General features: G+C 44.1%; 1 protein-coding gene across 4 annotated transcripts in view; it reads left to right on the forward strand.

Moving 5' to 3' along the window:
* FOXRED2 (FAD dependent oxidoreductase domain containing 2) overlaps positions 1–25,366 on the forward strand; it is a 576,662-nt gene that overhangs the window by 531,751 nt on the left and 19,545 nt on the right. For all 4 annotated transcript variants that reach the window (XM_044301271.1, XM_044301274.1, XM_044301272.1 and 1 more), the window contains one exon: positions 6,314–6,484. In XM_044301271.1, the coding sequence (XP_044157206.1) occupies positions 6,314–6,484 (171 nt within the window). The remainder of the gene's footprint in view (positions 1–6,313; positions 6,485–25,366) is intronic.

The raw sequence follows: 25,366 nt of genomic DNA on the forward strand, positions 1-25,366 counted from the left end.
GGGAGAGAATAGGAGAGAATCTTTGTTCAGAACGAATCTAACTCAGCGATCTACATACATTTAGTTGTGTGGGTGCAGGGCACAATCTTTTTACCCTGCCCTAAGTCCAGTGAACAAGAAAAAAACCTTTTTATCCGTCTGTTAGTTAGGTGGGCGGCGGCCATTTTATGCAAGCTCAGTGCACCAGCACTGCATCTGAGCTTTTGTGACTTTGAAATCCAAGCTTGAAAAACTGCACTAATAATCAGGTTTTTTTTTTAATCACCCTTTTTTGGCAATTTATGACATCTGCTGCATTTGCAGTATTAGGCCCCATGCACACGGCCGTGTTTCACAGCCGTGTGCGGGCCGTGGAACCGCGGCCTGGATCCCTCCTGAGAGCAGGAGCGCACGGCGTCACTGGTTGCTATGACGCCGTGCGCTCCCTGCTGCCGCCGCAATACAGTAATACACTGGTATGATCTATACCAGTGTATTACTGTACTATGCCGGCAGCAGGGAACGCACGGCGTCATAGCAACCAGTGACGCCGTGCGCTCCTGCTCTCAGGAGGGATCCAGGCCGCGGTTCCACGGCCCGCACACGGCTGTGAAACACGGCCGTGTTCATGGGGCCTTAGCCAGTGTGCAACTTAAGCTAGAAATACAGCCATAATTTTCTGGGATTTTAGAAACTTTTTTGCCAAAATACCCAATTTTACAGCCCTGGCAGCATCAGCATGTGTGAAATTCAAGTGTTATATACAGCTTTCATATTCAGTTAGTTTAAAAAAAAAAAAAAAACATTTCTTGGGCAATATCCAACATCTGGATTAGTCAGTGTGCAATTTAAGCTAGAAATACAGCCATCATTTTTGGGGATTTTAAAAACACCCTTTTTGGCAAAATCCACTATTTTCCAGCCCTTGCAGCATCAGCATGTGTGAAATTCAAGGGTTATATACAGTTTTAATATTCAGTTAGTAAAAAATGCCCAACCACTTATCTTTCAAGATGAGTACATGGGAGGACCATCGCTGCATGTCTCGGATGATGACGAAACACAGGTGCCAACTGCTGGGGCTTTCGAAAGTGTGTAGACCGACAAGGAGGGCAGGGGTGAAGACTAGAGATGTCGCAAACATTAAATTTTCCGTTCGCGAACGGCGAATTTCTGCAAATGTGAATTTCTGCAAATGTTCGCGAATGGGCGAACCGCCATTGACTTCAATATGCAGGCGATCCGTGATCCCTAGCCCTGAATGCTAGCATTTCTAAATTACTGGCCTTTAAAATGCTGTCATTCTGTCTGGTGGAGACAGATAGTTTTAAAGGCCTTATGGCGGTGGCTGTCCCACAGTACGTCGTGCCCAGCCGCCACACTTCCAGGCAAGCCATCCCTTCCCTGCACAACCAAGTAGGGGACAAAATCAGGTTTGCACTGCGCAACGCCATCTGTGGCAAGGTGCACCTCACTACGGATACGTGGACCAGTAACCACAGTCAGGGACGTTATATCTCCATAACACTGGGTAAATGCGGTGGTGGCTGGGCCTGAGGCGGATAGCGCGTCCTTCCACCACCAAGGATTGCAGGGCGCTTCAGTTTGCCTCCTGTTGCTTCCTCCTCCTACTCCGCTTCCTCATCCTCTACCGGCTCCTCATCCGGTCAGCGTAACACCTTCACCACCTTCAGCACAGCCAGGGGTAAACGACAGCAGGCAGTTTTAAAACTTTATCTGTTTGGGGGACAAACCCCACACTGCGCAGGAGCTGTGGACGGGCCTTGAACAACAGACCAATGACCAGTTGGTGCCAGTGGTCCTCAAGCCCGGCCTGGTGGTGTGCGATAATGGGCGAAATCTCATAGCAGCTCTGGGACCAGCCGGTTTGACGCACATCACTTTCCTGGCGCATGTGCTAAATTTGGTGGTGCAGAGATTCCTTAAAAATTACCCCGATATGTCAGAGCTGCTGCATAAAGTGCGGGCCATCTGTGCACACTTTCGGCGTCCTCACCCTGCTGCTGCTCGCCTGTCAGTGCTGCAGCGTAACTTCGGCCTTCCCGCTTACCGCCTTATATGCGACGTGCCCACACCTTGCACATGCTGGCCAGACTGTGCGAGCAGCTGCAGGCGATAGTGGAGTTTCAGCTGCAGCACGCACGGGTGACTCGCTCGGCAGAACAACACCACTTCACCACCAATGACTGGGCCTCCATGCGAGAGCTGTGTTATTTTTGAGTACTCCACCTGTGTTTCGAATACTCCACCTACATGACCTCGTTACTATCCCACTTCTATGCCTCCTTGAAAAAATGCTGCTGGCGATGATGGAAGAGGATGTGGCACAGGAGGAGGATGAAGTGGGATCCTTTCGTAGGATTTCCTGGCCAGTCATTCACAAGTGGCTCCGAGGGTGGGTTCCTGCACCCACAAACGCCAGGTACACTATTGTCCAGCCAGGGCATAGTTTGGGCGGATGACGAGGAGGAGGAACCATGTTCACGGCAGGGTGGCACCCAGACCAGCTCATGGCCATCACTAGTGCATGGCTGAGGGGATACAGAGGACACAGACGATTCACCTCCCACAGAGGACAGCTTTTCGTTGCCTCTGGTCAGCCTGGCACACATGAGCGATTACATGCTGCAGTGTCTCGGCAACGACCGCCGAGTTGCCTCCTCAAACTCCTACTCCATATGGAACTCCACCTCATAAATGATTTTTAATTTTTTTTATTTGTACAAAGTTTATTTTATGTCATTTCACTACTTTCAGTTACATTTTCGAGTGAAATTCACCAATTTTGGGGTGTAATATACCCTCCTCTACCTAGTTGACAACTTAATGAATTTCAATCATTTTTCTTTTACATTTTCAGGTGACAATAAACTTTTTTTTTCTGTTATAGACCCCTGCTCTACCAAGTAGACAGGTTAATAATACAGTTCTGCAATTTTTCAGTTACATTATTGGGTTGACATTTTACAATTTGACGTGAATAAACGCCTGCTCTGCATAGGTGACAGGGAACAATTTCTGAAATTCTTTTTTAATTGATGCACCACCTTTCATGTAATGCTTAAACTTATCTCCCTTGGATGTGGTCTCTCTTTCTCACGCTCCCTCACCGGCGTGGAACCCTGATTCGCCGATAACCGTGATCAACATGGTAGGCTCAGAAAAGAACATTGAAAGTTGATAGAGAAGATATCCAAATGGATGGTGGATGTCACTGGGGCACCTCTGCATAGGTGACAGGAACATAAATTTAAAAAAATCGTCTGTTACATTGTCAGGTGACATTTTTCAAATTTTGCCGGATAGAAACCCCTGCTCTGCATAGTTGACAGGGAATAAAATGTAAGAAATTATTTATTAATTGATGCGCGCCACATCCTTTCATTCAATGCTTAAACTTTAAGAAGTTGTCCCACATTTATGCTTTAATACTTTTGTCCCATATTTCCACTCTATCATTTTTAATTTGAAACAATTAACCTCCCTTGGATGAGGTCTCCCTTTCTCACGCTCCCTCTCCGGCGTGGAATCCTGATTCGCCGATAACCATGATCAACATGTTAGGCTCAGAAAAGAACATCGAAAATCGATAGAGAAGATATCCAAATGAATGGTGGATGTCACAGGGATGTGCAATAAGGCAGAAGTTAGAGAGTCAACAAAGCGGCAGCAGGGCCTCTCCTGCTAACATTTACGAATCAAAAATACCCCAGTGACATTCCCTATAATTTTGTATTAATCATTCCAATAAGAGGACATCTTAAGAGTCCTGTATTGATATTTATCATCACTACCTCCCCGAGTCAGGAGTGGGTAATTGCCGCGCGCCCCCTCCTTAACTTGGAAGCTTATGCTTCAATACCTTGTCCCACATTTCCACTCGATTACATTTAATTTCATCCATTGACCTCACTTGCATGTGGTATCCTTTTCTCAGGCTCTCTCTCCAGCCTGGAACCCTGATTCCCCACCACCCGTGATCACCATGGTAGGCGCATAAAAGAACATCGAAGGTTGATAGAGCAGATATCAAATTGGATTGTGAACATCAGGGGGATGTGCGACATGGTGGAGCAGTATGTATGCACACGCCTACACGAACTGACTGACAGGGGTCAGTCCCTGCAACTTCTTAGTCTCCAAATTGGGCACATGGCCTGAGCTTGCCCTTTACCCCTTGAAGGTGCTAGTCTGCCCTGCAGCCAGTGTATTGCCTGGACGTGTGTTTAGCACGACTGGAGGGGGTTATCACAGGTTATATTTCCCAATGTTTTAGGGTGTACCCCAATTAAAAAAAATAAAAATAAATTTAAAACCAAAAAATAGTGTAGGCTACCTCCTCCACCACCGCTTCTACATACACCGCCATATCTACCGCCTCCCCAACCTCCTACTCCATATGGACCTCGTCTTCCTAGATCAAGATAATTTATTTATTTTTATGTATTTTATGTTATTTAAAGTCATTTCCCTCTCCACTTTTGTTCGCAGAGCACTTGCCATGCTCTTAACCACATTTTGCTGGTATTTGCAGCCCTCTAGCCCTTTCCATGACATTTCTACAGCCATTTTAGTGCTCAAAAGTTCGGGTCCACATTGACTTCAGTGGGGTTTGGGGTCAAGTTCGGGTGCCGAACTCAACTTTTTTGTGAAGTTCGGCCGAACCCGAACATCCAGGTGTCCACCTAACTCTACCGATGATTTCACCGAAGACACTGCTAGGCCAAAGCCTCCGCCTGGCAGTGTGTTATTGTAAATAAAAGAGCATCGGAGCATAAAATGCTCAGGTGGGCTGCTTGGGTGAAATTATGGGTATGTCCGGGTTCAGGTCTAAACCCGGAAAACTCCTTAATGGGCGCACTGTTTTCGAAGTGAGGGCTCTGTCACACGAGCAGATGCCGTGTGGGTAATCTGCTGCGTGAAAGAGCCACACCCCACTCTGGACAGCAGAGACACGGAGCATTAACATGATTGATAATGCTCTTTGGCCTCTTTCACACGGGCGTCCTGGATTTGCTCCGGATGCGTTGCGTGTGCATTACGGGAAACCCGCGCAAGTAGGCACGCAATTAACTCACCCCATAGTCATGCCGGCTGCGCAAACAAGTGGATGGGGTGAGTTAATTTATTTTTTAACCCCTCAAGCAACATTTTAGTAACCATTCTGTATTAAGAATGCTAATATTTTCCTTTATAACCATATCATAAGGGAAAATAATAAAATGAGTAGAACACCTAACCCAAATTTGAACTTCAGTGAAGAAGTCCGGGTCTGGGTACCACATTCATTTTTTTCTCACATTTGTGCAAATTGCATTGCACACGTGCGCAAAAAACTGAACACTGGAAGGCAATTGCAGACAAAACTGACTGCAATTGCTTTCCTACTCACGGGGGTTTCTCGCAATTCACACGTGTCGCATTCGTAGCAAATCCGGGACGCCCGTGTAAAAGAGGCCAAAGAGCATTATCAATCATGTTAATGCTCTGTGTCTCTGCTGTCCGAAGCAGGGCTTGGCTCTCTTTCACGCAGCGGATTACCCGCACGGCATCTGCTCGTGTGAAAGAGCCCTAAAACTGATGTTAATGTGCAAAATTGTGTGGCCATTAATAAGCAATTGAAAAGAGCACTGACCACATTGGGATAGATTTATCGAAACTGGTTTAAAGGAAAACTGTCTTAGTTTCCCATAGCAACCAATCTGATACCATCTTTCATTTTTCAGAGCTTCTTTGAAGCCAGGTTTGCTTTCAACTAGTTAAATCTTCCTCATTGTAGCTACGAGAGATGAGCAAATTTCCACTTATAAAATTTGTTCACACTTCGCTTGTTGGTAAAAGGTGAATTGCGTTATGTGTTACCACAGACCATAATGCAATTCTATGACGGAATGCATAACGGAATGCCTTTAGAAGGTCTATGGGCTGTAAAACGTATCTGTCCCGAGTCCTCCCCTGGATAACGGAAACAGGACGGATCCGTTTTACAGCCCTTAGACTTCTATTATGATGGAATGAATAACAGAATGCCTCTAAAGGCATTCCGTTATGGAATTGCCTTATGGTCCGTGGTAACTGAATCCATAACGCAATTCACCTTTTACCAACAAACGAAGTGTGAACAAATTTCAGAATATGAAATTCGCTCATCTTTAGTAGCTACATGTTGCTGTCCACTTTTTTTTCTTTCAAATAGTCCTTTCTTTAGTGATGGTTACCTGCAGGTTTTAGTGGGCTTATTTGGACAATCTGCAGAACTCTAAATGACTTTTCCTGAGCTCTTTTTTTAATAACTTATTCCTCCTATTTACAGAGCAACAAATGGAGTTGCGCCCTCAGGGTTGGCCTCTGCCGCGACCTGACAACATTCATCATGTCGTAGAAGATTTTCTCACTGATTGGACTGGCCCTAACTCTCATATACTCCCATTTCGTCGCTTCCTTGAAAACTGTTTACAAAAAGACCTTAGAACTTTCTATCCAGGTAAGAGACAAATCAGTATTTATACAGTACAGACCAAAAGTTTGGACACACCTCATTAAAATAATTTTCTTTATTTTCATGACTATGAATATTGTAGATTCACACTGAAGGCATCAAAACGATGAATTTACACATGTGGAATTATATACTTATCAAAAAAATATGAAACAACAAAAAAAAATGTCATATTCTAGGTTCTTCAAAGTAGCCACCTTTTGCTTTGATTACTGCTTTGATTACTGCTTTGCACACTCTTGGCATTCTCTTGATGAGCTTCAAGAGGTAGTCACCTGAAATAGTTTTCACTTCACAGGTGTGCCCTGTCAGGTTTAATAAGTGGGATTTCTTGCCTTATAAATGGGGTTGGGACCATCAGTTGCGTGTGAAGTCAGGTGGATACACAGCTGATAGTCCTACTGAATAGACTGTTAGAATTTGTATTATGGCAAGAAAAAAGCAGCTAAGTAAAGAAAAACGAGTGGCCATTATTACTTTAAAAAAAAAGAAGGTCAATCAGTCTGAAAAATTGGGAAAACTTTGAAAGTGTCCCCAAGTGCAGTCGCAAAAACCATCAAGCGCTACAAAGAAACTGGCTCGCATGCGGACCGCCCCAGGAAAGGAAGACCAAGAGTCACCTCTGCTGCTGAGGATAAGTTCATCCGAGTCACCAGCCTCAGAAATCGTAGGTTAACAGCAGCTCAGATTAGAGACCACGTCAATGCCACACAGAGTTCTAGCAGCAAACACATCTCTAGAACAACTGTTAAGAGGAGACTGTGTGAATCAGGCCTTTATGGTAGAATATCTGCTAGGAAACTACTGCTAAGGACAGGCAACAAGCAGAAGAGACTTGTTTGGGCTAAAGAACACAAGGAATGAACATTAGACCAGTGGAAATCTGTGCTTTGGTCTGATGAGTCCAAATTTGAGATCTTTGGTTCCAACCACCGTGTCTTTGTGCGATGCAGAAAATGTGAACGGATGGACTCTACATGCCTGGTTCCCACCGTGAATCATGGAGGAGGAGGTGTGATGGTGCTTTGCTAGTGACACTGTTGGGGATTTATTCAAAATTGAAGGCATACTGAACCAGCATGGCTACCACAGCATCTTGCAGCGGCATGCTATTCCATCCGGTTTGCGTTTAGTTGGACCATCATTTATTTTTCAACAGGACAATGATCCCAAACACACCTCCAGGCTGTGTAAGGGCTATTTGACCATGAAGGAGAGTGATGGGGTGCTGTGCCAGATGACCTGGCCTCCACAGTCACCGGACCTGAACCCAATCGAGATGGTTTGGGGTGAGTGGACCGCAGAGTGAAGGCAAAAGGGCCAACAAGTGCTAAGCATCTCTGGGAACTCCTTCAAGACTGTTGGAAGACCATTTCAGGTGACTACCTCTTGAAGCTACCATTTCAGGTGACTACCTCTTGAAGCTCATCAAGAGAATGCCAAGAGTGAGCAAAGCAGTAATCAAAGCAAAAGGTGGCTACTTTGAAGAACCTAGAATATGACATATTTTCAGTTGTTTCACACTTTTTTGTTATGTATATAATTCCACATGTGTTAATTCATAGTTTTGATGCCTTCAGTGTGAATCTACAATTTTCATAGTCATGAAAATAAAGAAAACTCTTTGAATGAGAAGGTGTGTCCAAACTTTTGGTCTGTACTATACATAATTTTTTTTTTTTTTTTTTTTTTTTTTAGAATTCATCATTTAGTAAACAAAATAATCATTATTGTAACCCCTTCACGACTCGAGTCATTTTTTACCTTCCTGACATGTTCAAATTTTGAAAATCTGATGTGTCACTTTAATTGGTAATAGCTTTGGAGTGCTCTTACTTATCCCAGCAATTCTGACAATGTTTTCTCGTGACTTCATGTTAGTAGTAAATTTCAGTCGATATGTTTTACCTTCATTTATATTTAAAGAAATATGGGAAATTTGAAAAAAAAAAAACTATTTTCGAAATTTCAATTTCTCTGTTTTTAAGATGGATAATGATAGCTCATAAAATAGTTATTAACATTCAATCATCATAAGTCTATATTTGCATAATTGTGTTAATGTCATTTTATATTTTAGGATATTAGAAGGCTTAGCATTTTTTCTTGTAATGCAACAAGGGTTAACAGCAAAACAAACCTCAATATTTATTACCCTGATTCTGCAGTTTACAGGAACAACCATTTGTGGTCATAAACTGCTTTATGGGCACACAGCAGGGTTTAGAAGGGAAGGAGCACCATTTAGTTATTGGAGGACAGATTTTGCCGGAATGGCTTTTGGGCACCTTGTCACATTTGAAGAGACCCTACAGTACTCCTACATTAGAAACTCATAAGTGACCCCATTTTGGAAACTACACCCCCTCAAGGAATTTTTTTAATTGTATAGTAAGTCCTTTGAGTTTCATAGAATTTAGCAACTCTTGGCCGTGCACATGAAATATAGCATTTTTTAAAAGAGAATGTCATTTTTGAAGGGGTTACAGGAGAAAAAAAAATGTTACCCATTTTTTTCCTAAATACGGCAAAAAAGCACCATGTACATTTGAGGCTTAGTTTGAAAATGTATACAGCGCTGGCCGACAACTAAAGAGGCTCTGAGATTAAATAAAAAAAGAAACCCCCAAAAAGTCACTACATTTTGACCCCTAAGGTGGCTTGCAAAAACTATTCACAGCAGATTGTGCAAAGTGAAAATGTAAATTTTTACACAGATATGCCATTTCGGTGCCCAATATGTTGTGTCAGTGAAATAGAAGCCCTCTTATTACTATACTGTGCATCCAAGTTTTTGAAACACCCTACCTGTGGGCCTAATCTTTTCCATGCAAGACGGCTCAGTAGTAAATGAACATTATGTGTATTTGATGCCCAATGTATCAAGACAATAAAGTAAGGGGGCACACCACATACAGTAAAGGAGTGCAAACCACGGTGTCAACACATAACCATGCAAAAAGAGGAGAAAGAGAAGCTCTCCATATTCAGGCTGCACATCCAATAGTTAAAATGAATAATTTATTGATAAACAAAGAAGCCCAAAAAGTTAAAACATTGTCTACTATAGCAACATTGTGTTTGGATCAGAGAATAAGTCCCAAACACATACCGACACCTTATATTTGACACCTAGTTCAAATATAAGAACATGAAAAAGACCGCCAAGTAAATATGCAATTCATGAATGTGGCATCAAAGATAATACAAGATACTTAGCAAATGGCGCAAAAGATGATCATGGTGTGCAGGTAATACTCCCCACGCGTATTGCCAGGCCAAACTGGCTTCCTCAGGGGTACATGAAACAGGGTTAGTATGCACATTATATATACATGAAACATTAGTAGACAATAATTATCACCTGTTAAGAATTAGTTCACAGAGGTAAGGATGTGTGTGTTGAGACCATGATGATGTTCCCGGTGCAGAACCCATGTCTAAGTATGATGGCGCCTTGTGATGTGGGCTGGCGTCTCGGAAATACAGTTTGTGCATGTGCAAAATGGCACAGAACCGGAAATAGAATCGCAATGCATTCCAGAATCCGGAAATACGTCACAAAAGACAATGTGCACATGCGCTGAACCCTAATCGTGCGTGCCAACATGCATTCCACAAGGAGATAGCGAAACAGCGAAAGAATACATAAAATGATGTTATATAGTGAACAGCAATTCACGGAAATTAATAGGTGATGAAGTAAAGCGTACTAGCGCCGGATATGCTGTCATGCTGTTGCTTTGAATGAATGAGATAGCTCAGCTTAGATAGGCAGGTTATTTTGGCTCCTGATGACTCTTATATAGAAGAAACACGTTAAAGGGATTCTGTCACCTCCCCTAACCCAAAATCCGATTTTAAAGCAGCCATGCAGCACAGCTTACCTTGATTAGGCTGTGCTCTTTTATCTTGTAATCCGTCCAGTAGTTTCTGTAAAAAACGACTTTTATGGATATGCAAATGAGCCCTGAAGGTGCCCAGTATGAGCCCTGAAGGTGCTAGTATTACTGCAATAGCATGAGCTAGATGATAGTCCTCTTGGGAAGTAGGATTGGGTGCGATCTTGCAGGATACCTTTAGCTGTGTTGATACACCTTGAATCATACAGCACAGAGGTGATCCATGCATGACACATTGTATCAGGGCGCCTCATTACCAGGGCACCCTGATCTGCACCTAACCCTGTTCTTCAATTTAATCACCACAGCTGGTCTGAGAGCCCTGGGACATTGTAGTGTCTATCACACAAGTACACTCTTGTCTCCTGGCTCTCATGCTGCCATTTTAGCATCAGCTGTGGTTGATTAGCTTGTATTGATTGCCATCACACCTCTCCATAGTTGTACCTGGCGATTTGATATTGGGACACTTTGTCATATCCCTTTGGCTACAGAATGGAGGTGGTGACACTACAGACATGGTGGGTTCACATGCCACAATTGTTTGAGCACTTGGGTAGTGGGCTCACATGTCACAATTGTTTGAGCACTTGGGTAGTGCCACCCCACCTGCCTATTAGGGATTTTTTAGGTCACATTGTTCCTCTCCCTATTTTATTGATATACCAATAAAAGTTACATTTTAGCGTATCCCATACCTTCCGTGATTTATATAGTGAACAGAATCAATGTATTTTGATCCAAAGAATGATGAATGGAGTCTCCGTCACATATAATAGTAGTAAATACATAAGTAAACATCTAGACAACATATATATATTAGGACATGTAAATTCAAATACAAATAATTAGTTAATTAATGGCCCCAAAATAACCTCACCTATTATATCTGATGTTTGTGCAAAAGTGAAAATGCAATTTATATAAGAAAACGATAATTCATAATAAATAAAAAAGAAATAGTAAATTCATAATACATCATTTCAAATTCCACTCCCAAAATAAACCATAATACATATAAAATCAATTCATATACTTGGACAAAATATATATGCGCATGTATATAATTGAATCCTATAACAAATATAACATTCAAATATAAATAATTAATTGATGACCCTAGATTACCTTATAATTGAATCCTATAACAAATATAACATTCAAATATAAATAATTAATTGATGACCCTAGATTACCTTATAATTGAATCCTATAACAAATATAACATTCAAATATAAATAATTAATTGATGACCCTAGATTACCTTTAGACCTAAAAATTGTGCAAAAATGAAAACATACAAATATAAATTATATGATAAAGTTTGAATTCATAATGTATTAGGCTACTTTCACACTGCCATTTCAGGGTCCGCCTATGAGATCCTTTTCAAGGCTCTGACAAGCGGCCCCAAACGGATCAGTTTAGCCTCAATGCATTCTGAATGGATAAGGATCTATTCAGAATGCATCAGTTTGGCACCGTTCTCCCTCCATTCCGCTCAGGAGGTGGACACCAAAACGCTGCTTGCAGTGTTTCGGTGTCCGTCTGGCGATGCGGAGCCAAACGGATGTCCTGACTTACAATGTAAGTCAATGTGGACGGATCCGTTTACATTGACACAATATTGGTGCAATTGTAAACGGATCCCTCCCCCATTGACTTTCAATGTAAAGTCAGGATGGATCCGTTTGACTTACACTTAGACCTTTATTTTTTACTAAGTTATGCAGACGGATCCGTACTGAACGAATACCATTGTTTGCATTTATAGGTATTTATACCAGACTGATCTGCACCTAACGCAGGTGTGAAAGAAGCCTAAGATATAAGTAGTGAATTCTTAATACATAATTCCAAATTATAATTAATACAATCTACGTCATACACTACAGAGATCTACAATTAATTATTGCTATAAACATTATGCTGAAATATGTCCAAACTGACTTTAATATAAATACCATGATTTTAGATGGGGAGAATGAAAAAAAACCTTTGTGGAACCTTAAAAATTAACCGGGAAACCATATAGAGAAAAAAAAAATTGATTATCATCAGCACATTCCTGATTACACAGGGAGATATGCTGACGATTATCGTACATCTTTCATCCTGATAATACAGTGGATATAAAAAGTCTACACACCCCTGTTAAAATGTCAGGTTTCTGTGCTGTAAAAAAATGAGACAAAAATAAAAATTTTCCACCTTTAATGTGACCTATAACCTGTACAACTGAAGTCTTTTAGATAGAGGGAAGTGTGGGGAATTACTTCGATAGACAGGGGTTGCGGGTGCATTATAGAGGCAAATGGAGTCCAGGTAATGAAGCAACAGAAAAGCAGAACAGTCACCTGGTGTTAGTTCACACAGAAAATAACACAGAGCTTCACCTGGCTCCTTTACTGGAATGAGTCCTGTCCTGGCCGATCGCACACCCACATAAAGTTTCCTCACAGGATGCTGGGCGCTCTGTACACCTGTGTCGGGGTCCAGGCCTCAGCTCCACACACTGCAAAAACCACCCAGACTCAGTGATTTTCCTTCCTTCTCCTCCCAGCTGAGGTTGCTGCCTGGGAATTTAAATCCCAGCTCTAAAACCTGGTCCTGGAACGTGGGGAGTAGGCACCCACCCAACTCTTGGACCTTGGACATAAACGGGGCCCCCTGGTCAATACTTCTTTAGGGAGCCCCACTCGGGAGAACATCTTCATTAACTCCCGGGCTATTAACTTAGCCGACGTATGACGAAGTGGCACCGTCTCGGGGTACTGTGTGGCATAATCCAAGATTATCAGGATGTGTTGGTGACCCCTAGTGGACTTCGGGTCGGGGCCTACGAGGTCCATCACGATATGCTCAAACAGTACCTCGATGATCGGGAGGGGTACCAAGGGACTACGGAAATGGGGCTGAGGGCTAGTAATCTGGCAAGTTGGGCAAGATTCACAATACTGTGCCTCCTCTTTAAACACACTGGGCCAGTAAAACTGCTGTAGAACTCGGTCCTGTGTTTTCTTCTGGCCCAGGTGACCCTCTAGAACATGTTGGTGGGCTAATTCTAATATGAGCTTACGGTAAGGCTTGGGCACCACCAACTGTTCAATTTGCTCCCCCTGTAACAGATTTTCCCGGTATAGCAATTCTTGGTGAACGACAAACCGGGGAAACATAGATTATGCCCCCGGTTGTTGCGGCTTACCCTCTACTATCACCACATTTTGCCAGGCCCGAGTCAGGGTGGGATTCCGGTGCTGTGCAGTACCAAAATTTTCACCAGAGAAGTTGAGGTCTGCCAACTCCGGTCCTGGTGGCAACTCCTCCACGTCTCCCACCATCACATTTAGTGGGGTTGTCTCCTCCTCCTCAGAGGTGGATACCCCCACTGCGGGCCCTTCGGCTTCAGGTTCCCAGGGCTCTGGGTTCCCCCCTGAGCAGGACCACTCTGGTGGGGCTACCCCTGACCTGTGTGTATTATCACATTTAACCTCTGCCCACAGGGACAGGAAACCGGGGAAGTCTCTCCCTATTACTAGTTTGTGTGGGAGGGTGGTGGCTACGGCCACCTTGTGAGTCCACTTTCCGGCCACCGTGGACATGGTCACCTAGGCGGTGGGAAAATCTTTCAAGTCCCCATGAATACATACCACCCCCACCTTTCGACCCATGTACTCGACTGGCAGCACCAAGGCAGTGCTAACTAGGGTCACCAGGCTCCCTGAGTCCAGCAGCGCCACTGCCAAAGTATCTCCCACCTTCACTTGGCACAGGTGGCTTGTGTCTAAGGTCTCAAGGGCACTGGCTGCACAGAGTCTCCTGACATACAACGACTGGACTGCCGATAGCCATAGTTGGTGTCCATGGGTTCGTCTTGACGGGGACAGTCAGCTCTTATGTCTCCCGGTTCCTGGCACCGCCAGCAGATAATGGGAGCGCGGGGCACGTCCCGAGCAGGCTTTGCTGGAACCGGCCGTCGGGTTGAAGGCGTGGCCTCAAAACGCTCCTCTAGGGCGTTACCTGGCGATACCTGGCCTACCCAGTGTTGGAGAGTGTATGGCAAAGCCCTCCAGAAGATGTCAACCAATAACCGGTCCAGCTTAGCAGCGGGGCTCAGTGTCTCTGGCTGCAGCCATTTTTGTAAACGATGCAACAAGTCATAGTACTGGGGTCTCCCACTGATGCACCCGCTGAGCCAGTACCAAAACGATCACCCCCAGTCTGGCCAATATCTCACCCTTGACGACCTGGTAATCAGCCACTTGGTCCTCAGGCAGATCGAAGAAAACCTGCTGGGGTCCAGACAACAGGAATGGAGCGAGAACCTTAGCCCATTGGTCTCGGGGCAACTTCTCCCGGATGGCGACTTTCTCAAACACCGCCAGGTAGGTCTCAACATCGTCAGAGGAACCTATCTTTGGGATGGCAGCCTTAACCGCTTTCCTGGCATCAAAAGTGCTCGGGGTTGCTCCTGCTGCTTGCAACGCCATTACATGTAACAGCAGCTGGTTAGGTTCTTGCTGCTGTTTGTTCGCCTCCCACTGCTGCAGATTAGCCTCCAAGAGGGCTTTCACAACAGCATCCATCTTGTCAGGGAACTCAGGGTGCAGCTTTGCCGGCTTAATATGACATCCACCGGTGTTTAAGGCAAAACAAAACTTTCCCGGCTCTCAGGCCAGCCTCACTGCACCTGCCCGCACCCGACACCAAATGTGGGGAATTACTCTGGTAGACAGGGGTGCGGGTGGAGTCCAGGTAATGAAGCAAAAGTGTTTATTTCACACTTGCTTAAACAGAAAAGCAGAAAAGTCACTTGGTGTTAGTTCACACACAAAATAACAGAGCGCTTCATCTGGCTCCTTTACTGAAATGAGTCCTGCCCTGGCTGATCGCACAGCCACATAAAGTTTCCTCACAGGATGCTGGGCGCTCTCTACGCCTTTGTCGGGGTCCAGGCCTCAGCTCTACACACTGCAAAAACCACCCAGACTCACAGTGACTTTTCTTCCTTCTCCTCCCAGCTGAGATTGCTGCCTGGGAATTTAAATCCCAGCTCCAAAACCTGGACCTGGAACATGGGGAGTATGCACCCGCCCAACTCTTAACCTACTCCCAATAAAAGCTGGCCCGGCTTGGCTTTGCAGCCATACTAAGAATTAAAGGTGTCAACAGCTTCTGATGTTAACACACGAAATCCGGCTCTTACCTCACCGAGGCCAGGAACCTTGGTGACACGTATCTGCCATCCATTACGGTACCCTGCACCTTACCACGGAAGAAAAAATATAAAAATAAAATATGGTTGCATTAGTGTGCACATCCTTAACCACTTCAACCCCGCTAGCTGAAACCCCCTTAATGACCAGGCCACTTTTTACACTTCTGCACTACACTACTTTCACCGTTTATCGCTCGGTCATGCAACTTACCACCCAAATGAATTTTACCTCCTTTTCTTCTCATTAATAGAGCTTTCATTTGGTGGTATTTCATTGCTGCTGACATTTTAAATTTTTTTGTTATGAATCGAAATGGAACGATTTTTTTGCAAAAAAATGAAATTTTTCACTTTCAGCTGTAAAATGTTGCAAAAAAAACACATCCATATATACATTTTTCGCTAAATTTATTGTTCTACATGTCTTTGATAAAAAAAAAATGTTTGGGCAAAAAATAAAAATGGTTTGAGTAAAAGTTATAGCGTTTACAAACTATGGTACAAAAATGTGAATTTCCGCTTTTTGAAGCAGCTCTGACTTTCTGAGCACCTGTCATGTTTCCTGAGGTTCTACAATGCCCAGACAGTAGAAAACCCCAACAAATGACCCCATTTCGGAAAGTAGACACCCTAAGGTATTCGCTGATGGGCATAGTGAGTTCATAGAACTTTTTTTATTTTTTGTCACAAGTTAGCGGAAAATGATGATTTTTTCTTTTTTCTTTCTTACAAAGTCTCATATTCCACTAACTTGCGACAAAAAATAAAAAATTCTAGGAACTCGCCATGTCCCTCACGGAATACCTTGGGGTGTCTTCTTTCCAAAATGGGGTCACTTGTGGCATAGTTATACTGCCCTGGCAATTTAGGGGCCCATATGTGTGAGAAGTACTTTGCAATCAAAATGTGTAAAAAATGGCCTGCGAAATCCGAAAGGTGCTCTTTGGAATGTGTGCCCCTTTGCCCACCTAGGCTGCAATAAAGTGTCACACATCTGGTATTGCCGTACTCAGGAGAAGTTGGGGAATGTGTTTTGGGGTGTCATTTTACATATACCCATGCTGGGTGAGAGAAATATCTTGGCAAAAGACAACTTTTCCCATTTTTTTATACAAAGTTGGCATTTGACCAAGATATTTATCTCACCCAGCATGGGTATATGTAAAATGACACCCCAAAACACATTCCCCAACTTCTCCTGAGTATGGCGATACCAAATGTGTGAAACTTTTTTGCAGCCTAGATGCGCAAAGGTGCCCAAATTATTTTTAGGAGGGCATTTTTAGACATTTGGATCCCAGACTTCTTCTCACGCTTTAGGGCCCCTAAAAAGCCAGGGCAGTATAAATACCCCACATGTGACCCCACTTTGGAAAGAAGACACCCCAAGGTATTCAATGAGGGGCCTGGCGAGTTCATAGAATTATTTTTTTTTTTGGCATAAGTTAGTGGAAATTGTTTTTTTTTTTTTTTTTTTTTTTTTCCTCACAAAGTCTCACTTTCCGCTAACTTGGGACAAAAATTTAAATCTTTCATGCACTCAATATGCCCCTCAGCGAATACCTTGGGGTGTCTTCTTTCCAAAATGGGGTCAGTTGTAAGGTGTTTGTACTGCCCTGGCATTTTAGGGTCTCCGCAATCATTACATGTATGGCCAGCATTAGGAGTTTCTGCTATTCTCCTTATATTGAGCATACAGGTAATGAGATTTTTTTTTTCCGTTCAGCCTTTGGGCTTCATTCGCATCGATCAATGTGGATGAAAAAATCTCTGCCAAAAAAAAAAAGAGGGGAAAGGCGTCTGCCAGGACAAAGGAGCTCCGCCCAACATCCATACCCACTTAGCTCGTATGCCCTGGCAAACCAGATTTCTCCATTCACATCAATCGATGTGGATGAATAAATCATTGCCGGGATTTATTTTATTTTTTTATATACAAAGTGTTTGCCAAAGCATAGGAACGCCGCCTCCTCCTCAGCTCGTATGCCTTGGCAAACGTATCTTTTACTGCAGAGTAGAAATCTCGTCTTGCAGCGCCGCATACACCGACTTGCGTGTAATCTGACAGCAGTGCAATGCTTCTGTCAGAATGCACGTCAGTGCTGCAGCTAGTCGATCGGTTGGTCCACCTGGAAAGTAAAAAAGAAAAAAAAAAAAACAGGCCGCAACGCAATAATTTTATTAACTTTGGAACAGAACATATAAACTTTAACTTTTTGAACTAAACATTAACCTTTTTGCTTACTGGTATTTTTTATTTTTTTTTACCTTTTATAGAACAAACCTCTCCTTCCCCATGGGTCAATGTGCAAAGCGCAAATCGCCCAAAGATGTGGCGAAGTGCGTTATGCACTTTGTCCCAGGTGAAAGGAAAGGTTTTCAGCAGCTGTATGTGAATGGGCCCTAATAGCCCTGTGTGCTTGTCCTCTGAGATGTGTTCCCTATGCTAAGTGTACCTGTGTGTGGTACTAACGGAAACACTCTCCAAAGCATAGGGCAGGGTGGTCAGGACAGTCAGGACAGAAATAGCGGGTGTCACGCCTTATTCCACTCCTGCTACAGACACAACATTTTTTTCAGGGTGGCGGTCGGTTTGAGGTATCAGCAACGACACTGGGGAAATGTCGCTCGTGTAGACGGCTAACTACACTGGTGGATAGGGCCACGGAACCTCCTGGGTACAGGAGGTTCGCCATGATCTCTTCCTGAAATTTGAGGAAGGATCCAGTTCTCTCAGCCTTACTGTAGAGAACAAAACTATTATACAGAGCCAATTGAATTAAATATACAGACACCTTCTTATACCAGCGTCTGGTTCTGCGGGACACTAAATACGGAGCCAACATCTGGTCATTGAAGTCCACCCCTCCCATGTGAAGGTTATAGTCGTGGACTGAGAGGGGCTTTTCAATGACACGGGTTGCTCGCTCAATTTGGATTGTCGTGTCTGCGTGAATGGAGGAGAGCATGTAAACGTCACGCTTGTCTCTCCATTTCACCGCAAGCAGTTCTTCGTTACACAATGCAGCCCTCTGCCCCCTTGCAAGACGGGTGGTAATGAGCCGTTGGGGGAAGCCCGCGCGACTAGTTCGCGCGGTGCCACAGGCGCCAATCTGTTCTAGAAACAAATGCCTAAAGAGGGCCACACTTGTGTAGAAATTGTCCACATACAGATGGTACCCCTTGCCAAATAAGGGTTACACCAAGTCCCAGACTGTCTTCCCACTGCTCCCCAGGTAGTCAGGGCAACCGACCGGCTCCAGGGTCTGATCTTTTCCCTCATAGATCCAAAATTTGTGGGTATAGCCTGTGGCCCTTTCACAGAGCTTATACAATTTGACCCCACACCGGGCGCGCTTGCTTGGGATGTATTGTTTGAAGCCAAGGCGCCCGGTAAAATGTATAAGGGACTAGTCTACGCAGATGTTTTGCTCAGGGGTATACAAATCTGCAAATTTCTGGTTGAAATGGTCTGAGGGGCCGAATTTTGTGGAGCCGGTCAAAAGCTGGGTGGCCTCTGGGACAGGAGGTGGTATTGTCGCTAAAGTGCAGGAAACGCAGGATGGTCTCAAATCGTGTCCTGGACATAGCAGCAGAGAACATGGGCATGTGATGAATATGACCGCAATTCATGCTTTTTAGTTAGACCCATGTTGAGGAGAAGGCCCAGAAAAATTTTAAATTCGGAAACTTGGACTGGTTTCCACCGGAAAGACTGGGCATAAGAGCTTCCCGGGTTGGCGGATATAAATTGTGTGGCATACCGATTTGTTTCGGCCACGACTAAGTCCAAGAGCTCCGCAGTCAAGAACGGCTCAAAAAATCCTAGGACCGAACCGATCTGAGCTGTCTCAACCCGAACTCCAGACTGGGCGGTGAAAGGGGGAACTACAGGTGCGGCTGAAGTTGGGGACTGCCAATCAGGGTTTGCCAGCACCTCAGGGATTCTAGGGGCTCTACGGGCGCGTCTTTGCGGTGGCTGCGACAGGGTCACTACTGCTCGTGCCACCGTACCAGCTTCAACTGCCCTTCTGGTGTTCGCCACTTCACCAGGTTGTACGGCAGTGCTGGTACTAGGTCCAGGAAGGGCTGCGCTGCTGGTGTATGCCTCACCACGTAATCCAACAGCACCAGCCCCACTCTGCTGCTCTTGAAGCGGATCCTGCGCAACCTGTGGTCTAGCGACACGGGGGCCGGGTACGCCTGGTGCTATCAGGGACCTCAGCCTCCTCGTCCGAACTTTGGGTCAGAGAGCCACTGCTTTGTACAGGTTCGTATTCTGACCCGCTAGATTCATCAGATGAGGGTTCCCATTCCTCATCCGACTGGGTCAGAAGCCTGTAGGCCTCTTCAGAAGAATACCCCCTGTTTGACATTTGGGCAACTAAATTTAGGGGTATTCCCTGAGACTACCCAAGAAAAAAAGCAAGCCTGTCTTACAAATGGGAGGCTAGCGAAGTACCGGAGGCCGCTGCGGTTGATAAAAAATATCAAAACTGATTTTTTTATTGCCGCAGCGTGTGTAAAGTGATTGTGCAGTGATCAAAAAAATATAATTTTTTTGTCACTGCGGTGGGGCGGGCGTGGGTGAACGCACGTGTGGGCGACCGATCAGGCCTGATCGGGCAAACACTGCGTTTTGGGTGGAGGGCGAACTAAAGTGACACTAATACTATTATAGATCTGACCGTGATCAGTTTTCATCACTTACAGATACTTATAAAAGTACAAATGCTGATTTAGCGATACGCTAATCAGCGAATAAGGGACTGCGGTGCGGTGGGCTGGGCGCTAACCGATCGCTAAACTACCTAACCAAGGGACCTAAACTATACTAAAACCTATCAGTCAATACCAGTGGGGAAAAAAAAGTGACAGTTTACACTGATCACTTTTTTCCTTTTCACTAGTGATTGACAGGGGCAAGAAGGGGTGATCAAGGGGTTAATTGGGGTGCTGGGAGGTGATCTGGGGGCTAAGTGTGGTGTTGGTGGGTACTCACAGTGATGTGTGCTCCTCTGCTGGAACTAACCGACCAAAAGAAGGAGCAGAGGAGCACAGCAGCCATTTAACACATCATATTTACTAAATATGATTTGTTAGGTGGCTGCTGATTAGTTTTTTTGAAATGATGCGCATGCGCGGGCCGGCTTTCCCCGAAATCTTGCGTCTTGCGAGAGGACGCACCGGTGCGTCCACCCAGAGAAACAGGACCGCCGAAAAGACGCAATCCTGCGTACAGTGGTCCTGAGCAGGTTAAACCAGGCATGTCAAAGTGCGGCCCTCCAGCTGTTGCAAAACTACAACTCCCAGCATGCCCTAATAGCTGTAAGCTTTCCAGGCATGCTGGGAGTTGTAGTTTTGCAACAGCTGGAGGGCCGCACTTTGGACATGTCTGCCCTTAAACGAATACTTTGTTGAAGTACCTTTTGATTTTATTACAGCACTCAGTCTTTTTGGTTATGAGTCTATCAGCATTGCACATTTTGACTTGGCAAGATTTGCCCACTCTTCTTTGCAAAAACACTCCAAATCTGTCAGATTGCGAGGGCATCTCCTGTGCACAGCCCTCTTCAGATCACCCAACAGATTTTCAATCGGATTCAGGTCTTGGCTCTGGCTGGGCCATTCCAAAACTTTAATCTTCTTCTGGTGAAGCCATTCCTTTGTTGATTTGGATGTATGCTTTGGGTCGTTGTCATGCTGAAAGATGAAGTTCCTCTTCATGTTCAGCTTTCTAGCAGAAGCCTGAAGGTTTTGTGCCAATATTGACTGGTATTTAAACTGTTCAAAATTTTCTCTAGCTTAACTAAGACCTCAGTTCCCGCTGAAGAAAAACAGCCCCAAAGCATGATGCTGCCAACACCATGCTTCATTGTGGGTATGGTGTTGTTTTGGTGATGTGCAGTGTTGTTTTTGCACCAAACATGTCTTTTGGAATTATGGCCCAAAAGTTCAACCTTGGTTTCATCAGACCATAACACCTTTTCCCACATGCTTTTGAGATGTTTTTATGTAAAATGTAGCCTGGCTTGGATGTTTTTCTTCGTAAGAAAAGGCTTTCGTCTTGCCCCTCTACCCCATAGCCCAGACATATGAAGAATACGGGAGATTGTTGTCACATGTACCACACAGCCAGTACTTGCCAGATATTCCTGCAGCGCCTTTAATGTTGCTGTAGGCCTCTTGGTAGCCTCCCAGACTAGTTTTCTTCTTGTCTTTTCATTAATTTTGGAGGGACGTCCAGTTCTTGGTAATGTCACTGTTGTGTCATATTTTCACCACTTGATAATGACTGTCTTCACTGTATTCCATGGTATATCTAATGCCTTGGAAATTCTTTTGTACCCTTCTCCTGACTGATACCTTTTAACAATGAGATCCGTCTGATGCTTTGGAAGCTCTTTGTGGGATGTGACTAAGAAAATTTCAGGAAATACCAACTAGAGCAGCTGAACTTTATTATGGGTTAATCAGAGGCACTTTAAATGATGGCAGGTGTATGCTGACTCCTATTTAACATGATTTGGAATGTTATTGCAACCTCCCAGGCTGAGAGCTGTGCTCTGCGATTGGCCAGTGCTGCAGCCTAGGAGAAGGAGACGCCCACAGGGCAAGTGCAGAAAACCGCCTACTATAACCTACAGAGGGAAGATACCGGAGGGCATAACAGGAGAGCGGAGCAGCGCCCGGGGATAATAGTAAGTGCAGTGAGATCCCCGGGCGCCGCTCTCCATGTCAGCATACTTAGTTCACATTGTTTTTACAGGTGAAAGGTCCTCTTTAATTATGAACACAGTTACATCCCCAGTTATAAGACGGTGTTTCCCCCTTATGCAACCACAATATTTTTGTTCTTTTTGTTTTCTTCCCTCCACCTAAAAGATTTCAGTTTGTTTTTCAATTCAGTGGTACAGTTTATTGGTCACATTAAAAAGGTGGAAAAAGTTCTGAAATGATTTATCTTTGTCTCATTTTTTTTAACATCACAGAAACCTGACATTTTAACAGGGATGTGTAGACTTTATATCCACTGTATATGCAAATCAGCTGACACACGAGTGATTCCTTGTTTATCGGCTGATCAGTGGCACAATTATATAGGCCAGTTATGAGAAATAAGCGCATTATTTAATTTATTTTTAAATATATTTTTGCCACATAATATGTCCCCCAAGAGGTCATAAAAAGACCATTGGGGGACAGTAAACACGCTTTTATTTTGCACTTTTTCCTTTTTATTTTTTCCTTGTATTTGTATATTATTATTTTATTATAATTTTATATTACTTTTAAATATCTTTTTGCCACATAATATCCCAAGAGAACTTTTTTCTTTTATTTGTATTTTTTTATTTACCGCCACAGTATATACACCACTCCTCTACTTTGTACACCCACAGTATATACACTGCTCCTCCACATTCTACACCCACAGTATATACACTGCTCCTCCACATTATACACCCACAGTATATACACTGCTCCTCCACATTGTACACCCACAGTATATACACTGCTCCTCCACATTGTACACCCACAGTATATACACAGTTCTTCTACACTGTACACCCACAGTATGTAAAGAGCTTCGACATGCAGTAAACCTACAGTATATACACAGCTCCTCCATGTAGTACACCCACGGTATATCTAATATGCAAAAAAGATGTACCAAATGTACCAGGGTCTGCCACAAGGTAAGAAAGGGTGCGCACTCCAGGTCATTGCAAGACCTTAGGGAGCACCAGAGTGGAGATTACAACTACCGTTCCATCCTCCACACACTCCTGCTGGGCCATTCCATAGACTCACAGTATATACACAGCTCATCCATGTACTACACCAACAGAATATACAGAATATATACAGCTCCTCCACTCACAGTATATATACCACTCCTCCATGTAACACACCCAAAGTATATACACAGCTTCTCCATGCCGTAAACTGTGTAGCACACTGAACAGCCCCATACAAATACATGGATGCTAGCACTTTGCTTTGCTTCATGAAATGTGACTGGTACTGGCTGCTGCTGGGTTGGCAGAAGCCATTTGCACAACACCTTTCACACAGTGCTACTACAAACTACTGAGCCACCAGCGTGGGGCTGATGAGTAGTTTCAGTACACTTCAGCTATGCACACAGTGGAGCCACTGCTTAGAGATTTTATGTATGCCTGGCTAATGTAATTTGCAGCCACCCAGCAGCTCTGCCCTGGTGGCCCAATACAAGCATTAAAATAAGCTGCAAAACAGTGAAGAAATAAATCTGCAGGTCAGGCCCCAGTTCTACACGAGTAATGATGTCCTCATAAAAATGTAGAGGCTGCATGGGAGCCACTCTATATTTCATGTAAATATTGCCATTTTATTTTTAGGCCTTCAAGTTTCTGCTTTACAAGAGCCATAATGTTTTTATTTTCCAATCAATGTAGCCCTATTAATTTTTTTTATTGCACAATTTGGGGGTACATATCATTTATGTATTTTTGGGGGGGAGTGTATGGAATAAAATAGTTAAACTACAGGGGGTGTGGCTAGCAGAGCATGGAAGCAGCGGGTGATCCTTGTGCTTCGGAGAGTTCAGCCTAAAACTTGGCTTCCACATCAGCTTGTTACCTTGATACTTGTCCCCCACTGCTGCACTTTACCCTGGGACTGTGCAGACGTCATGCCAAAAGGGAAGAGAAGACGCAGCCCTCTAAAACTCACCAGCTTCTTCCCTGTGGTGGATGGAGTCCAAGATGGCGCCTTCCGTGCTTTAGACTCAGAGCAGAGACAAAAGCTCGGATTGTGATGAACCTGCTTCTTTTGCGGCTTCCCATACAAAGGACTCTTCTCCTCCATCCCCTTCCTCCCACACTAGCTCATCTTTTCCTTCAGCCTCCTCTTACAACTCTGGGGAGCAACGTACCACTATAGAGGGGAAGCTCAATGTGCGCCCACTCCAAAAAGGCAATGTGTCCCTTTAGCATGTGTGAGTGACTTGCAATCCGCATTTCACCAGTTACAGCAAGAGATATCATCTCTAGGGCCTAGAACTACAGATGAGCAAACCACTTGACATTTGGTTCGGTTCAGGTTCGCAGAATTTTTGAAAAAGTTTGGATCAGACCTGAATCAATTCGAACCGAACCAAAGTTGCCCCAGTTGCCCTGAAAATTGGTATATAACATCCCCTAGTCTCTATTATCAATTTTAACTTTAACTCAAGCTCTCAAACGCAATGATAGCAAATGTAAATGAGTGACACTAACATGCATTTCTATGGGTAAACGCACGTTTGACGTTAACATACAGCATGTTTAAAAACACAACGCGCCATCACGTGTTATGGTTTTTCATATTCCAAGGCATCCAACAATTGTCCCTTATCTTGAGCAGATGATGTTTAAACACCCACAGAGTTATGGGATAAAAAAAGAAGAAAAAAATAAGTGGCTTGGGTGACCAAGCGTCCAAAAATGATGCCTTGAAAGGATCAGAATGCCTGCCCATACGACACGCACAAATGGTTTGCACAAAGGCTTCCTCGGGGGGGATGTATGTGCAGACTATACCAATCGAAGGTGCCTTTTATATGAAGACTGACTAGGTTGATCATGGACAGCTGTCCATGATCAACCTAGTCAGTATCCATATAAAAGGCACCTTCCTTTGGTATAGTCTGCACATACATGCCCCCCTGAGGAAGCTTACGCGAAACGTGTGTTGGGGCTCATTGGATCACTATTCTGGTAT

The sequence above is a fragment of the Bufo gargarizans genome, chromosome 7 (genome assembly GCF_014858855.1).
Source record: "Bufo gargarizans isolate SCDJY-AF-19 chromosome 7, ASM1485885v1, whole genome shotgun sequence".
NCBI lineage: Eukaryota > Metazoa > Chordata > Amphibia > Anura > Bufonidae > Bufo > Bufo gargarizans.